Below are 17299 nucleotides of genomic sequence, written 5' to 3' on the forward strand. Positions count from 1 at the left end.
CTCGCTGACTTCCTGTTTCCTGCTCACTGGCTCAGTCTGCCAGGCTTTTGTTTAGCTCCGGTGTTTTAAGGTCAAACAGGTATGTCTAGATTCACACACTGACTCGACAGCAGACCTCTTGTGGCTCGACAGGGATATTTGTGAAACATGATCTCATGCAAAGGCATTATCATCATCATCCAGGGCTCTGCAGCAGCGGTTTCATGAGCCCTCAGCCTGTTTTAACAGCTACACGGGTGCGAAAGGAGTCAGCTTCCCTACTTCTTTGTTCCCCACAGGTTTGATTAGTTCTGTTTTGTTAAACTATTGCAACAGATTCATGACTAACACTTAGATGTGTGATAGTGTTTCTTTGTTTCTAGGCCGGTGGTGGATGGATGGTGGGGAGATAGAGAAAGTAAAAGCAGCACAGAGAGAAGGGTATTAAATGGGGAGCGGAAAAGCTTGATGGTCTGTGGTGTAACGGAAAAAAATAAGATGTGAAAATGTAAGAGGAGTCAGAGAGCACATGTTTGACTCCGTGCACTGATACAAAGCACATGTATGAAGGATAAACATCCAGCTGCAGCTCCACCGTCATCTGCCATAATGGAAACCAGACACCTAGTTCTGTTATACTTCAATAACATGTCTGTGACTGTCTAATTTTCTTTGAAGTGATACAGAGTGCTCAGATGAGTTGAACGTACAATTGCAAGAATGTAATAATGCTCAAGTAAAAGCATAACATTAAGGTGTTATTAGCAATTATACTTGTTTGTTGTTGTTTTAAATGTTTTTGTTTGGTCTTTAAGTCCAAATGAGCTTCAACCCTCAAATATTCAGTTTATAATGATTACAGAAAAGGAAAACAAGGAAATTATTGTAATAATAATAGTAAAAAAGCCAAATAAGTGGTTGGATTCTTTTTTTTTTGCCTCTTCCCATGAAATGATGGTGACAATGTGATTTATTCTTGATAGATAGTGTATATTTCTCAAAACTTTACTGATCAATCTCTCTCTCCCAAACATATCACTGTGAACATTAAACCACGATTAACCTTTATAATGAGAGAATATAACGAGGAATGTGTCTGGAAAAAAAAGAGATTCCAACTGTATATTTGCAGATTTCAGGCTGTCTGGAGATTGTTGACTGATGATTGACTGATCGATTGATCAACTAATCGTTGTAGCAGCGCATTTAACCCATGAATCTGATATTTGTTGCAGAACTCAAGAGCGTTGTATCTCTAACGGTCAATGACACCCCTATTAAGTGTTTGTTCTTATCCATGAATGTTGATGTGTTGTTTTCTTTGCATCTCTTCATGCTGCTGTTTTGACCAGGTGTGAGTTGTTTCAAACCGCAGTGTGAATAAGCCGGTGTTGTTGTTTTTCTGCCCGCAGCCCACTCATAACTTCCATCACCCCCTGCCGCGGTTGAACAATTCCAATGAAATGGCGTCGGCTCCTCCTTCCCGGACTGCCCCCTCAAGGACCTCAAGGAGCTGCAGCAGCGGCGGCGTTTCCTCCCAGAACCGGAGCGACACCAGCATGCTGGAGCGGGTCCTGGAGAAGCCCAAACTGGTGGTGGTGGAGGAGCCCAAGGACAGAAGCATGAGGTTTCGCTACGAGTGCGAGGGACGCTCAGCCGGCAGCATCCTGGGCGTGTCCAGCACCGAGGCCAACAAGACTCAGCCTGCAATAGAGGTTCGGTCTTAATCCAGTCGTCTCTCTTAAAATAAATGAGGTTTTCGTTTTCGACCCCAGAGGGGGGTTTACCAGCTCTCACAGACCTGCAGGTCTGAACTGTTTAATGTGGACACTTAAACCCCCCACGCAAACCTTGTGGATGGGTGGAGCTGGAGGGATGTGGGTTCTTGGTGTCAATTAGAAAGTCCCCACAAATCCCATCTTGATTGTGGTTGAAGACAGGCGGTTTATAGCCTGCCTGCTTACGCAACAAACAAACACCCCCAAGCAATCTTCTCCTTGTCTCCAACCAACATCAGATCAAAACAGAAAGCTTAACATTTAGGTTTGATTTATGTACTTAATATTTATTTTTTATTTTCATCTTTTTGATGAAAGTGGTCCAGGAAGAATGATTTTTTTTTCTTCCAAAGCTGGTTGGTGATAACATACACAACACTTTGGAAAAAGCAGAATAGACAATTAAAATACAGGAACCCAACAGCACAGAGAACAAAATACGCCATAATTGGCAGGTATTCTGAAGCACTGCAGTGATGCATTGATTAGTGGTCATAAAAGTGAATCTGCGACTATTTTGATGAGTGACCATTGTGTGATTCAGTTAACGATTAGTTTCACAGATCTTCTGATTCATCGCTTTGTCTGTTAAACGTTAAAATCACATCTTCAAGTGAATTATACACAAAATAGCTGCCAATGTCTTACAATGGACTAAATAGTAGCAGTAAATTCAGATTTGGGGGGTTTTGCACGTATGGTTCTGGGACTCTGTGATGACTTTTCATCCACAATGACAATGACTACAATGCCTTTAAATCGTCTCCAGGCAACATCTGCTGCATGTTTTCATATTTAACATATTACGCTTCTTCTCTGACGTTGATGCTCCTCTTTTTTACTGTTTGAGAAAAGATCATTATCATCATTTTCATTGTGTTGCAACGCTTGGCATGTCATGTTTTGTGTGTGAGGGTGGAACGCCCGCTTGTTTTGCTTTCAGAGAGTTGATTTCCAACACTTAAACACACTATGTGTTAACTCTGGTTTTCTGTCTTCCTCCCACTTCTCTCTTTCCTTGTTCTGTCCTGCTCACTCTCTCAGATCCAGGGTCCCATTGACTTCATAAAGAGCGTTACAGTCACTGTTTCCTTGGTGACCAAAGACCTCCCGCACCGGCCTCACCCCCACTGCCTTGTGGGTAAAGACTGTCCGAATGGTTCAGGAATCTGTGTGATCACATTGAACCCTCGCAACAACCGCCGTCACAGGTGCACATCCAGCTTCCCTTTATCTTAGACTCTTACATCATCATTACATGTCTTTTAGCTTTTGCAATTCACCACAAATCCTTTTTGTCTTCTTTGTCTTGTTCTTTGACTCAAACTAAAAATGAATAGTTTATCTGTTATGATCTTGCAGCTTTGCTAACCTCGGTATCCAGTGTGTGAGGAGGAAAGAGCTCGACCTTTCACTTCAGAAAAGAAGAAGCCAAAACATCGACCCCTTTCAAAGTGAGTGGGATGCGAACACAAACACACACACACACACTTGATTTCGATACATTTTTTTCACTGTTTCTCTTCATATCAATTGATTTCCCGTCTTTTCATCCCTCAGCTGGTCACACAAAAGGCATCGAAGACCTGGACATGAATGCAGTGCGTCTGTGTTTCCAGTGTGAGCTGGAGTGGGAGGATGGCAGAAAGGACAGTCTCAGCCCTTTGGTGTCCAACACAATCTATGACAAGAGTAAGACACTGTCTAACACACCAGCACGTACACCTCTATAATTAATTTTAAACAGCTGCAGAAATAAATGTATTTCCTCATGGTTAAACATGCTGTTTGTCTCTTTGTTTTCTTCCACAGAGGCCACGACTACATCACAGCTGAAGATCACCTGTTTGAACCTGTACAAAGGCCCCTGCACCGGCAAGACCGAGATCTACATGTTATGTGACAAAGTGCAGAAAGGTGAGAGGAAGAGAAAACCTTCAGACTTTTTTTGCACCTTTATTTTTGTCTCTTCTGTTGCTCAACTACAAAATATGCCGTGGGTGGATAAAATTAGGCTCACACCGCAGAATACATTCATAAGCTCAATAAAGTCGACAAGACATGAGCTGAATAGAGGCGAATATCCACTCTCTCTTTAAAAGCTAGGTAAGGCATAAATCTTAACCTTTTTCCTCCAGAAACCTATTTAATATAATCTGTTTTGTTGAAAACTAATTCATAAAATTTGTGTTTTTCAATTCTGCAAAACTGTTTTTATAGTTGATTGCATGCTTGTGTCACTAATTTGAATTGTCGCTGCCTTGGAAACATCTTTTACAGTGTCAACAGGAAAAAAAAAAACATTATGAGCTGTGAGGATTATAGGAGCTATAAAAGTGGTTGTGTAGTCTTTTGTTCTTTTTGTAGCTCTCGGGTTGCCCATGACCTTAGAAATGCAATTCCCCATTGTTTTATTGCAGGAGAGCTGATAACACTCATAATGGTCACAGTAGACGCTTTAAATGGCAGCTGCATCTTGACTTGCTGCTCACTATTAAATCGAGGACAGAGAACAGGGTTCAGTATTCACCGAGTGCAACTTTAGACTTTTTATTTTTAGCACCACATAAATGAGATTAAACGCCTGTTTCTGGGTTATACTAATTATGAAAGACATCACACAGCATCACAACTAACTGTAACCAGTAATGTTTTTAAACAGGAACTGATAAATGGATTTGATAATTCAATATTCACAGAATCAGAATGACTTTACAAATAACATTGGGGTTCACCAATATTTGACATGTTTCTATGGCAGATGTAAGTTTCCTAGGGGAAACTGATGTATCATATTTCTCACGTCAGCTTTGGTGATTTTTTCTTAGGTCGTTGTCTCATTCATCTTGATTAACGTGGCTCTTTGTGTTGTCACTGATCCACAGATGACATAGAAATCAGATTTAGCCGAGGGTCGTGGAGGGCGAACGGAGAGTTTGCTCAGACGGACGTGCATCGGCAGATTGCCATCGTATTTAAGACTCCGCCTTACCAGGACCAGAACACAACAGAGGAGGTGGACGTCAGTGTCGCTCTACGGCGCATCTCGGACCAGATGGAGAGCGAGCCTGTTACCTTCACGTACCTGCCACCCAACCCAGGTCAGCACCACACTGCACTGTCTGGTCTCTTCTGGGTTTATTTCACTTAAAAGGCTTAAAGAGAAACAATAACAGGAGGTTTATTTAAATATTTCCAAACTGTTTCTCATTTCAGATCCATATGAGGTGAAGCGGAAATGCAGAATAAAGCAGGACATCAGTTTCAGAGAAAACCCTTGTTTGACAGGTGAGTCTTGGATCTCGTGTTCTCTTTTGTTTCTCTCGGGTTGATGTTTTTATTCCTGTTCACGGAAGCAGTTAGGTTAGTGTCAATGAGCCAAGAAGCTGTTGACATTCACAGCAGACATTTTGACTTGTCACAGCAGGAGAAGCACTGGTGCGGCTAATAGAGTTAATGCTGCAGACTTCTGTAGTGTGGTTTCTACCTCATTAATCTAACCCTCGTATCTATACGCTGCATATTGTGTGAAAGGGATAGTTCAACATTTTGGCAAACTGGCCCATTGCCATAACCCCTATAGTCATAGCAGTCGTTTAGTTACCTTTAATTGTCGGTGCAAGCTATTTTTAGAACGGCGGAACAGAGTCGTGAGCTGCTCAGAGCTACGCTACGGAGGCTGTAGTGGCCTTTCTCTTCCTCTAACCCACAAAAAGTTGGTTGGCTGATACACGATATTGATGCGTGTATGGGTGCAATTAACCAGTCCAAACGAAAGCTCCAATGCTACTCACAAATGGATTTATTTGTTCTTACCACAAAATAACTTAAACTCCAGCACTGCATGTCACGTCATGTCACGGTAAAAGAAACGTGTGCCTCATCAGCCACACCTGTGGCTTGCTCGTCTCAATCAAATAACCCCCCGTGACTCGTAGTGTCTGACGTCACTTCCTGCGTGAGCGGAAGTTAACCCAAACATATCAAAATAATAAACACCAAAATAAAAGGCAAAATGACAGAGGCTAATGGGATTTCTTGGTTTTCCCTCGTTAAACTCATCAAATACACAATCCAACAACTCCAAAACGCTCTCGTGGACAAGTTGTGACCTGCACATTCACCACGCTATGAGATAATAAAAGAACGTTACGAGACAGAGTTGTTTTTAAGGTAAATTCATGCAAAACCGCTGATGCGCGTTCCCGTTTGGGGCAGTTTTTTGGGCAAGCAGTCTCTGCATTTGCCTCAAAAACAACTCCATCTTGTAACGTTACGTTATTATCTTAGTGTGGTGAATGTGCAGGTCACAACTTGTCCACCAGAGCGTTTTGGAGTTGTTGGATTGTGTATTTGATGAGTTTGATGAGGGAAACAAAGAAACACCATTAGCCTCTGTAGTGTAGCTTTGAGCAGCTCACGGCTCTGCTCCGCCGTTCTAGAAGTAGCTTGCACCGACAATTAAAGGTAACGAACCTATACTGCTATGACTATAGTGATTGTGGCAATGGGCCAATTTGCCAAAATATTGAACTAGCCCTTTAACTGACATTATACTTTATATTCCAGTATACATTTACACTCAGTTGCCAGAATATTAGATACACCTGGCCAAAACTTGGTACACTAATTGATATATATTATGACAAAATAGTCCTGTCACTGTAATGCAACACAATTTAACTGCACTAACAATTTAAACTAAAACCGAACATAACAATCCGCATGATTTATTGCAGCATTGTTCTCTGGTGTTTTAGTTTCTCTGTAACTGTATCTCTGTATCTGTCTCTTCGTCAGCAGAGGAGCCGTCCTTCCACTTCTCGCAGCCACAAGGGCCAGCTGCTTACACCGTGCCCCCGGACACGACCAACTGCAACGATGAGGCGGCCATCCTCAATCAGTTGCTAGAATATCCTCTAATACGCGAGGTGTTGGCCGACACCAGCATCGAAATGCCCATTGAGGAGGACCCCGACGGCAGCTCTACGTTTACCAACATGGACATGAACTTTAACCACAACTTTGGCTCATACAATCAGGACTTTTCCCAATTCAGCGACCTGCAGTTCAACATGCTGGTCAACGAGAACCAGACCGCGCAGTCAGAGCCACAGGACGGCCCGTTCACTGGGGTTCAGGTGAAGAAAGAGACGCTATGAACTGACATGTTAACTGTCTGTCTGCGAGAGTGGCCAGCATTACGTCCTTAACCGTCCAAATTTAGAGCCAGGACAGAGTTTGGTCCATCTGCTCACGGTTTGCAGAGTGATTTGGCTCCATTACTCTGCTTTCTCGCCCTCTCCCTGAAAAATCCCATTGTTGTTTGAAAGCCTTGCTGGCCAAGGCTTTTTGCATGTAACATTCCTAATATGTGTCCACAGATGCTGCTAGCAGTAATTTTAAGGCTCAACTTCAGTAGAAGGTGATTCGCACAGTACGAGTAGAGTTTTTTAAAAAGAGAACTCGTGAACTTCTCTCTTAAAATTGGGAACAGTACATTTCTGTAAATTGCTCTCTGTTGTAGTTTAAGTGTAATGTTTGTGTGAAATCTGTTTTGTTAACTCAAGAAACATGGAGAATCCCTGTTAGTTTTGCTCAGCTACACGAAAAGACACTGTAACTTCACATACAAAATATTGGCGTTTGTTGTGAATGTCACACCCGCTGGCTTGTTTAATATTTAATCCACTCAAATGCAATAGAAACCAGTCCTCCTCGTTTTCATCGCTCTCTTTGTGTCACTTCCTTTTACGCAGCAGTTTCACTCGTGCACTGGCCCAAATTTCTGCTCACGCCTCGTCACATGGACGACTCCTTCCCCTTTGGTGTTGTGACGTCGCAGTGTAAATGTTTCCATGAAAAAATAAAACGTCTGTGTATTTTTTGTCATTTTGTCATCACTTCCTTTGAAACTGCCTTTGTGAGGTTTTATTAGATGTCAACAGAAACAAACGATTTCTGAGTGAAAAAACCAAATGGGATGTGCTTGTCTCGTACGCACTCACATTCCTAACCTGCTCGCTCACTTACAAAGAATCTTGGCAACAACAAGATTATTTTGATACTTTGAGTGTACTTTTCGGCTTTAAATGTCAGCAATCCGCAAATGGTTTGGTGAAAGGGCTCCTTTGTTGTTTCTGATTGTCGGACACCTCATTTAGTCACATGATGTCATGTTAACCACTCAAAAGTATTATTGCCCCCTTCATTCTCAAAAACTTGCCGGTCACATTTTACAGTAATCCTGCCTGAAACAAATCTCTTATTTCTCCTTTCCTCTTTGGTTTGAGGACTCAACCAAAGTGAGTCAGCCAGTCATTTGTAGGGTAGCATGTTCCTCTGGAAACTTCTACAGCTGGTTAAGCATTTTTTATTATTATTATTGAGACATCTTGGAAGATTGACACCACCAATTATAGCCTATATATATATATATTTTTAATATTTTTAGATTTTCAAAAAAAAGGAAAAAGAACATAACAAGATCACGTAACATACAGAACACAACACATCTTTGATTGCAGCAATATTCCATGGTCATAGTTAAGACAGGTACTATAAAGAAAAACACCTAAGAGCTCTGTGAGGCTTTACACAGCAGCCAATGTCTGTGAGCTCTCATTTTTAAGGCAACTCAGTACCAGGTCCCATGTCTTATCAAACATAGGTAGGTTACCACCATTTCTAAAACCACCAGAAAATGTTGAAGTTGTCATTTTGATAAATTATTTTCTGCTTCCTTATACTTGTCCCGCATTACTTCACAGAGGCAGATAATGTAAGGCAAATACTTCAATAGGTTAATAATACAAAATGTAAATAAATGAGGGTGTATTATTGTAGGTTTTACTGAGGGGGGGTACATAAGCACCCTCACAGTATATAAAGCAAATAAAATTAGTCCAGTCTTTACCAGTTCGATCCAACAGCATCATCATGATTCTGACATGGGTCATCCTGCATAATCTATTTTTATTTTTTTTATTTTTTACCTTTACTTAAAAGTATATTTAAAGAATATGTTAAAACATTTTTTTGAATGCAGGAATTTTACTTTTATTTAGATGTTAATACGTAACATCTGAGTTTTTATAGTTTCTTGTGAGTATTTGACCACGGTTACATCATTACTTAAGACTACTTTTACCACACATAGACATACCAGTACTTTGATTATTTAAGAAAAAAAAACCCACATAATTTATATCCATCATGTCCATGGTTACATAAACTTAAAATGTTTTTAAACAAACAATGGTAACAGTGTCATCACAACATCAGTGACAGTCAGTTTTCCTTGTGGGTGCCTGTTTGTTTCATGCTACGGTTGGGATGTGTTGAATAGACCCAGGTGTCACCTTTTCTGACGCTGCCCTTCACTGTTGACTTGACCTGAACACTATGGATTACAGTCGCTGGGAAAGTCCACACTGGGCTCGCTTCCAAGGCCCATGAACTCACTCATGTGTGCACGCACATGCGCACACACACACACACACACACACACACACACACACACACACACACACACACACACACACACACACACACACACACACACAAAGAGTTAAGAGATTGTTTCCTGTGAAATGGTAGGCTACCATTATATCCTGTTGCTACGACTTGTATGGACATGTCCACAGTCACACCATCAGTTTAAACACATTGTTAATAGAGTGGGAATGGAGATGAAAATGGAGTTTGTGTTGTTTTAACATATTTTTACCACAGAAGACTGTCATGGTCTGATGTAACTGCTGAAAGAAGTTGAGCAATGAGCATTAAGGGTGAACACAGTCCATACTGTCCAAAGATAGAAAATCTGTTGACCACCTCATCTCCAGCTTCCTAATGAACTTTTAACTGTCATGCTAAGCGGTACCCTAACTCACTGTTTTTGGTCATGTCGAAAACTGCAAATGTATTGGTCTAATGTACTATCTGAAATGGAGAAGATATTTGGTTTAAAACTGGAGATGGACCCTGTGTCTCTCATACTGGGCCTCCCAAATCGTCGTTTAACATCAAAACATAATAAGAGGCTGTAGCCTACTGTATACTTACTTATGCAGTGAGAAAGAATATTCTGTTACAATGGATCAATGACGGGGTACCAACTGTTAAAGGCTGGCAAGGAGTAGTGTTTGATCTAGTGCCATTAGAGTACCTTACATGCATATTACATTTAAGAACAGACCAATTCCATAAAGTTTGGGAACCCTATTTGAAGTATGTAGAGCCTGGTGTCTCTTGTATAATGTTGCAGGGATTTTCTTGAATGCTCATACTGTATATTTTTTCTTACTGAACCCTAATTATATAGATCTGAGCTGACGGTTGTTGTTTTTTTTAAATTATTATTATATGTTTTGTTTGTCTACTTTTTTTGCTTTTCATTCCTGTGGACCATATTATGTATCCATCCCTTTCTTGTAAAAGTTAAAAATCAATAAAAAATATTGTTAAAAAAAAAAAAAACTGTCATGCTAAGCTAAAATGACAAGCTTAACCCTGTTTTCTTTATAATTTGCCACACTAATGCTAGCTGTTTCACCCTTTTTCAAGTCAGGCAATCTATTTTCCCATTATCAGTCATTATGCTAAGATAAGGAGAGCTGTTTCACACCACACAGGCCGATGTAACCATGCAGTTTCCTTCCATTTCTAGTCGGCCACAGAGTGACTTTTGTCTGACCATAATTATTAAATAGGCCACTGGGTTCAAACTGTAGGTGTGAACCTGTTGGGGTCTGATTAAAACTTGTGTGTGTTGGTGTGTGGAGACTCTGGGGAATACAGAGCTCACAGGATGAGTCATGTGCAGTGGAAACAATCAAATAGAAATGATAGTACGCCGGCACTTAATTGAGGAGCTTGTGAAGTGTGTGTCTAACCTCAAACGTACTCCTGCACCGTTGAGAAAGGGGATGTTCAGCTTTCAGTAAGATCACACTGATGAAGTCACTCCTGCTGATTTCCTTGAAAACCAGTGTCCGCCAGAGTTTCTCACACACACACACACACACACACACACACACACACACACACACACACACACACACACACACACACACACACACACACACACACACACACACACACACACACACACACACACACACACACACACACACACACGACTGGTTTAAACGACTGTTGCTACTGTCATATAGAAGTAGGGGACATGGAAAAATGTTAATCATGTATGTTTTTATATTGTAACATATAGAATTAACCAACCAAGAATATTCATAATCAAACAAAATTAAAGGAACCTCTCTGAAAACTATAAACAAACCCAATATTGCCATTTTTGAAATAGAGATAGGTTTGAAATACATAGCAGAAACACTTACATAACCATATTACATTAATCCTGATATAATTATGCTGCCTTTGTTTTATATTATATCCTCACAAGTAAAATAAAACAATCTGAACTTATACCCAAACATAAAGCAAAGACAATTATAGCAAGACCTTTAGAATTGTAGTTTCTCAGCACATTTTTAAGGCTAAAGATTTATTTTGCTGAAAGAAGATTAACAAATACCACTATGAGCTTTTTTGTGACCATGTTAGTATCTCAGAATGTCACAGCTAACATGGTGATATAAAGTAGGTTAGTTGTATTTTTTTCCATCATAGTTTGGCTTGTTACCATGCAAACATTTGCTTATTAGCACACACAAAAAAGAAAAACTAGGCTAAAGCAAATTGATTATGAAGCTATTTGGTCACAAACCAAACTGAAATGTTAACCCAGTGTTGACTTGACATAATAATGCTTGTAAATAAAGAAATAATAATGAATGATTAATAATCACTTAATGTTAGTGAAAATGTATCACTGGATTTAAGGGTAACATGTATGTTTATACTAAGTTTCATGGCAATCAGTCCAAACGTTGTTCATTCAAAACTAAATGTGAAGCTCAGAGAAAAAGTCACCAAAAGCATTTAGGATTCAAGATTTCACATTTTCATCTCAAGCCATCCTTGAAATGCCTTTCAGAGTCGAACCCACCTGGCCGTAAACATTACAGATAAAGTCTGGCCAAAGGTGGCATGGAAAGGGAATGAGGAAAGAGTCACTGCCCATAATGGGTATTTGCACAAGTAAAGACAAACAGGGATGGGAAAGAAAAGCTGTAGAACCGGTCATGGTCGGAGATGCCAGTTTCACATAAACAGATTATTTCCTAATTGATTTTCCAGGTGTGATCAAAAATGTTCTAAATAAAGTAGAACATCATTTGCTTTCAAGCGTCATTTAGCAAGATCTGGCTCGATGGGGATGAGCCACAGATGTTCGGCAGTCAGCCGTCAGCCCAAAAAAAGGAAAGGAAAAATGCCAAATTTGGCACTTGGTGTGTTTGTTTTGTAAATGTGGTTGAAGCTGATCATGTGTACAATATGAAGGGTAATTCCACATCGTGGCTATATCTATATAAGGAGTGAATCTTATTGTTTACAGGTGACAGGTATCTTGTTCTTCTGTTGCCTTGGTTACAACACCCACGGGAGTCCCCAGTCGGGACTCCCCACATTACCATAATAGCATGCTGCAACTAGTGACACAACACCACTACAACTGTTACAAAACAGACGAGAAGTGCCAGAAGTGAAACCATGCAGGCACGAAACTGCGTTTAAAAAAAAAATGTTTTTATGATCTTGTTTTTTTTCTTCTTTCGTTTCCCATTCGTCAACTCAAGCACCAAATAAGGACTTTTGCTGTATAGGGCAGATGTGTGGGTTATTCTGACAGTTTGTTTTCATGTCAGTGCTATTCACCATCACCAACAAGGAAATGCTGAGACGTTTACACAACAGTCCAATAGTTTGCATTGATATAACATATTTCTATATTACAACTGCTGTTTGGAGTTTAACATAGCATATAATATCATATGTGGTATTAATGGATGAGGCTGATTCATTTCTGAAGTTCATTAGTTGTAACTTAATTTTCATAAAAACACAGGTGGCTCTATTGTCGTCCCTCTCTGAAAATGGCGGCTTTAGGTTCTTTTCCATTTTAAGCATTTTGACTCCATCTGATGGACAAACACCGAAATAACAAGTCATGTTCTCAGTCCCACAAAGAGAAGAGAGAGGTTTTAGTAAGATGCATATCAAATAGGTACTCTCTTTGTGTTTTACATAGGCTTGTTAAGTTTTTTCAGTATTGATTAATCTGTCAGTTATTTTCTTACTCTACTGATTCTTTTATAGATGACAAGACCAGACTGAAAAATGTTGGTCAAACTTTGCCAAAGCTCAAGTGGGTGTCCTCAAACAATTCAAAATCCAAATAGTTTCAATTCACTATCACAAGATTAAAATCAGCAGTAAATAAAAACTAAAACTATGAATCCTTTATCAAAACACAAAAACTATTCTTCTGTCCATGTAATCTTTCCAGTTGTGTCTTATGACACTTATGACACACTTTTCATTATTTTGCAGTATATTAACTTTCAAATAATGATCAACTTTTGTCAAGACCAACGCTGTTGTTTGTTAAAATTCTGTTATTGCTTAATGCTGCTTTACATGTTTAATGTGTTGAAGTCTAGAGCCGTGAACATTATAGCTCTGTTCCTGCAGCAGTGTGAATCCATTTTCTGTTGTTGTTGTTTAATGGTCTTATATAGTAAATTTACAACATCTTGACAAAGCACTGCAACTGAAAATTAGCTGGGTCAGCTAACACTAGCACAGTTACCACAATAAAAGATTGTCATATTACCTTTTCTTATAGATTAAACAGCTCTCCCCTGTTCATCATCTTTATGTTAAACCAAGACCATAAGCTGCTGTATCTTATTCACAGTGCAAATATCTGAGTATGGCAATGAATATTACCCAAAGTTAGTTTACATCTCACAATCAAACATATATAATGAACAGGCTGATTTAATAATTATTGGAGAATAGATGAGCAGAAATAAGGTTTCGGAAAACAGTGTTTTTAATTTTCCCATACACAGGCCTTTACATCTCAGTTGGTCAGCGATGGAGGCTTTCGGCTAAATTCCTGAATGTCTCTCACGTGGGTCTTGAATGCAAGGAGGAAAAAGTGGACTGAAATAAATTAGCAATAATCCAACAACAGGGCCTCGTCCTTTGTGTCACATCCAGATGGAAAGTTGAGCTGAAACTGCAGGAAGTTCTCCAAGGTGTTCACTCAGTGCTGAAAATGTCTCAGGAGCAGAAACTCGACAACTAAAAGTCCCATAGCCACCTAGAGAAACTTGACAGTTCAACCTACTTATTTTTTTTCAGTCTGTAAAGCTTCATCTGTCCCACTCAGGTGGTTTGTGGTCGTCACTTCTTCTCTATGATGTGTGGCTCTGAGAGTTTTTGGAGGCGCAGCTCCTTCTCCAGCTTGTCAACATAGGCTTGAAACAGAGGCTCAGGCTCCTAGAGTTAGAAAAATACAAATCAGTGTCAGATCACACAGGACACACAATGCACAAGTTATTGTGATTACAAAAATAAAGGATTAATAAGCCATTTTATCATGAGTTGTATGCATTTATTGGGGATAATTAGAAGATACTTGCATTCTGTTTCCTGTGTGTATGTTTTGCATAAATCTACCAGCTTGCAACAGGGGTGCCTTAGCTCTAATAGCTAATTGAAGTTACTGAAATAACATTCGCACAGTTTTCTAACTTTACCTTATGCTCCAGCTGCCTCTGTTTCTCCACAGCCTCCTCCAGACTCAGACCCACCCACTCCGCCTCCTCCTCTGGGATCTCAAACTTCTGTTCAGACAGACACACAAACTGTTATTTAATATATATATATATTATCTCAGCTCCATCTCTTCTGCATCAACTAGAAAATGTCATGGGTAGTTGCCAACACCAAAACATGCGTGACTGACCTTGAATTTGCCGTAGACCTTCTCTCTCTTGACAGGATCATCGGGGTACAGCTCTGTGTCTTTGCGTGCCAGTCGAAGCAACATGGCCCTCTTGAGGTCCATCCCCAGCTTGGAGTTCAGGTCTTCCTTTGGCGTCTAGGAGGAGTTGGACATTAGAGTCATGTGAAAAGCCCCATGGAAAATGCCACTTTTGGTGTACACAGAAGTAGTTCTCTCTTACCTTGAGTATGTAAAAATCAAAGCCATAGTGCGCATCGATGAGGTCCATTGTGCGGGCTGTGACAGGGATGGTGAACTTGTGATCGAGGATTTCACTGTACAGCTCTCTTTTGAGCACCTGTGGTTTCCAGGTCTTCCTCAGGCGAGTGGACAGCTACAGGAAGAGATCACTCCGATAAGTTAATTCAAAAACGTAGTGTAACCATTATTTAAATGTTCATTAAACTGCAGTTAAAAACAATTCAAACAAAAAGGCTGTGTTGAATCTCACTTTGTCATCGTTAGCATATCTGTATCCCTTTATCCAGCCCTCTCCGCCCCACAGGCCATCCTGGGACTGTGGAGGGTAGTGGATGGGAATTGGGACATCCTGCACCCGTTCCTTGTGCCCGGTGTTTGGGTTGGCTCGGTACTGGACTCCCAGGGGCCTCCAGTGGACGGGGGTGGGCTCCTTCTGCTCAAGGGACTTGAGGTAGTGTTTAGGGAGACGAGCGTAGATGCCTTCCTTCAGTTTTAGGGCTTCCCAGATTTTGGGAGCCTTTTTAAGAAGAGGCATGCTGAACTGAGAGAGAGAGGGGGAGAGGATGACACATTATTTCATTTTTGGTCAAATGAAAAAGATAAAACGCTACAGATCACTAAGTGTTGTCTTAAGTCAATTGTCACTGATTTACAACAGAAACTCACATGTGTGAATGAACTTCGGTAACGTTATTTTAGGCTATAAGTTAAAGCAGGACGCTGACTGACACAGGTCAACAACAACGATACAACTGACTCTCTTTAATCAAACGGTGCCTGTAAGACTCCGAAATAACGCCAATAATATTTTCAAAAGTATGTCTTACCCTCTGACAAGAAAACAGTTACGTGCACCGACCACCAAATGAGTATTTATATATTTTTTAACCCACGTTATGATCAAATATAAACCAGCAAGGACATGAAGCCTCCAGTACACACGACTTCCGTCCGCACAGGTCAGCCCGCACACCGAGCGACGTGATTGGCTATCAGTGAGAGAATCCTCACAGATGATTGGTGTTCACGACTGTCAATCAAAACGACATCTTTCTTTTAGTTCCGGGTATACCGGATGTACATTCACAGACAGACCACAGGGCAAAGATCGATGAAAGAGGTTTATGGTTTATATTGGTTCTTCATTTATTATATGTATTTTTTTCTAAAGAAACTTAACTTACTTTTGTTTGTTATTTAGATCTCACTTTTTGATCAGTAGCTTGATTGAAATATGTTTACACACATTCAGTTTAATGACTTTATTGTGAAAGGGCAGCGACCAAAGCTTGACAGGAAGTAGCTGCACTCATGATGGAGCCAGGTGATTTTGACACTTATAGATGAGTAAAAATGAAGACAAAATCCTCCTGAATGTCGTTGTTCTGTTGGATAATCACTTTCTCATTAATAGACGATATTCATATAAATACACTTACCTAATATTCATACCTGAGTGAATAGTCCGTAAGTGCCTATCCTCTACTAGCAGGTTATTACAAGTAATTTACTTTCTATATTAATCATTCTTGTGTTTTTTAAACGCCCGAAAGGTGGAATTGAACCACTCTGCCGCTAAGCAGCTACAGGTTTGAAGCCTGCACCCCGGACCACCGAGGCTCATCCGGGCATTTATGATCATGGTTTTGGCGTCTGTATATACTGTGGCTATGTGACTGATGTTTCACTCAGGGTGTCAACAAAAATGACTTCTGGTATATTCTGTTTTCATGCGCCAAATATCATGTATATAAATTGTGTTCAAATGCTGGATGATGTCGAGCTTCATTTATGTCGAATACACACAAAAATAGGAACAAGTTGTCGAGTCTGTGCTGTTGTATGCAAATCTGGTGCCTTTTGATTGGCTGTCTGGGAATAAAAAAGGTGGAACCGGATCGCGTCAGGTCAGGAAGAGACATATTCAAGGATTACAACTAAATACAACAACTACATTTTTGTTTCCTTTTACATTATCCCCCTGTCTGCTTTGTCCACCTCTATCTCTCTGTATGCACAATGCTATGTTATGTGTTTAGATAATTATGTTATGCTTACAATAAAGCACAAAAAAAAAAAAAAAAAAACAAGGAAAAAGACAACATAACTTTTATTATCAACCTTATTATTTTAATGGCAAAATTTCATATTCACAAATGTAAATTCATTAAAAAAAAAAACTTCCTTTATTGCTCTTAGCAGTGAGCTACAATACATAACCTCCATCAAATTCTCAAGCAACCAGAAAGCGATTAAGACTTTCAATATATGTTAAAACTTGAATTTTTTTTTGTAAACTTGTAAAATCCCCCTGGCATATAATATATAGGCTAGATGTGCTTTATAGATTGCACTTTATTCTGAAAAAATGTTTTGTTATGTGAAACAAAGTTTTGAAGAA

The 17299-nt window shown here is 39.9% G+C and overlaps 2 protein-coding genes across 6 annotated transcripts in view; one reads left to right on the forward strand and one right to left on the reverse strand.

The window, feature by feature from the left end:
* Window positions 1–17299, forward strand: part of relb (v-rel avian reticuloendotheliosis viral oncogene homolog B) — a 180923-nt gene that overhangs the window by 5404 nt on the left and 158220 nt on the right. For 2 of the 4 annotated variants that reach the window (XR_014595884.1, XR_014595885.1), the window contains exons 4-11: window positions 1392–1694; window positions 2802–2968; window positions 3120–3211; window positions 3318–3449; window positions 3570–3674; window positions 4643–4858; window positions 4974–5045; window positions 6558–6972. Coding sequence is in view for 2 of the 4 variants with exons in the window: in XM_083985428.1 (XP_083841554.1) it covers window positions 1392–1694; window positions 2802–2968; window positions 3120–3211; window positions 3318–3449; window positions 3570–3674; window positions 4643–4858; window positions 4974–5045; window positions 6558–6919 (1449 nt within the window). In the remaining 2 variants the exon portion in view is untranslated. Of the gene's footprint in view, window positions 1–1391; window positions 1695–2801; window positions 2969–3119; window positions 3212–3317; window positions 3450–3569; window positions 3675–4642; window positions 4859–4973; window positions 5046–6557; window positions 7617–17299 lie in introns of those variants that run through there. The other 2 variants (XM_083985428.1, XM_083985429.1) reach the window with 2 other exon arrangements.
* On the reverse strand, window positions 13715–15864 carry mrpl28 (mitochondrial ribosomal protein L28). Of its 2 annotated transcripts, none has more exons than XM_083984725.1 (6): window positions 15726–15864; window positions 15149–15439; window positions 14879–15031; window positions 14659–14793; window positions 14450–14536; window positions 13715–14189 (listed from the first exon to the last, which is right to left on the reverse strand). In XM_083984725.1, the coding sequence occupies exons 2-6, from the start codon at window positions 15431–15433 to the stop codon at window positions 14094–14096; spliced, it is 756 nt and encodes a 251-aa protein (XP_083840851.1). In that variant the 5' UTR covers window positions 15434–15439; window positions 15726–15864; the 3' UTR covers window positions 13715–14093. The 2 variants fall into 2 exon arrangements, with proteins under 2 accessions (XP_083840851.1, XP_083840852.1); XM_083984726.1 differs by having other exon boundaries at window positions 15149–15434; window positions 15726–15852.

Source organism: Trachurus trachurus, assembly GCF_905171665.1.
Source record: "Trachurus trachurus genome assembly, chromosome: 13".
Lineage (NCBI taxonomy): Eukaryota > Metazoa > Chordata > Actinopteri > Carangiformes > Carangidae > Trachurus > Trachurus trachurus.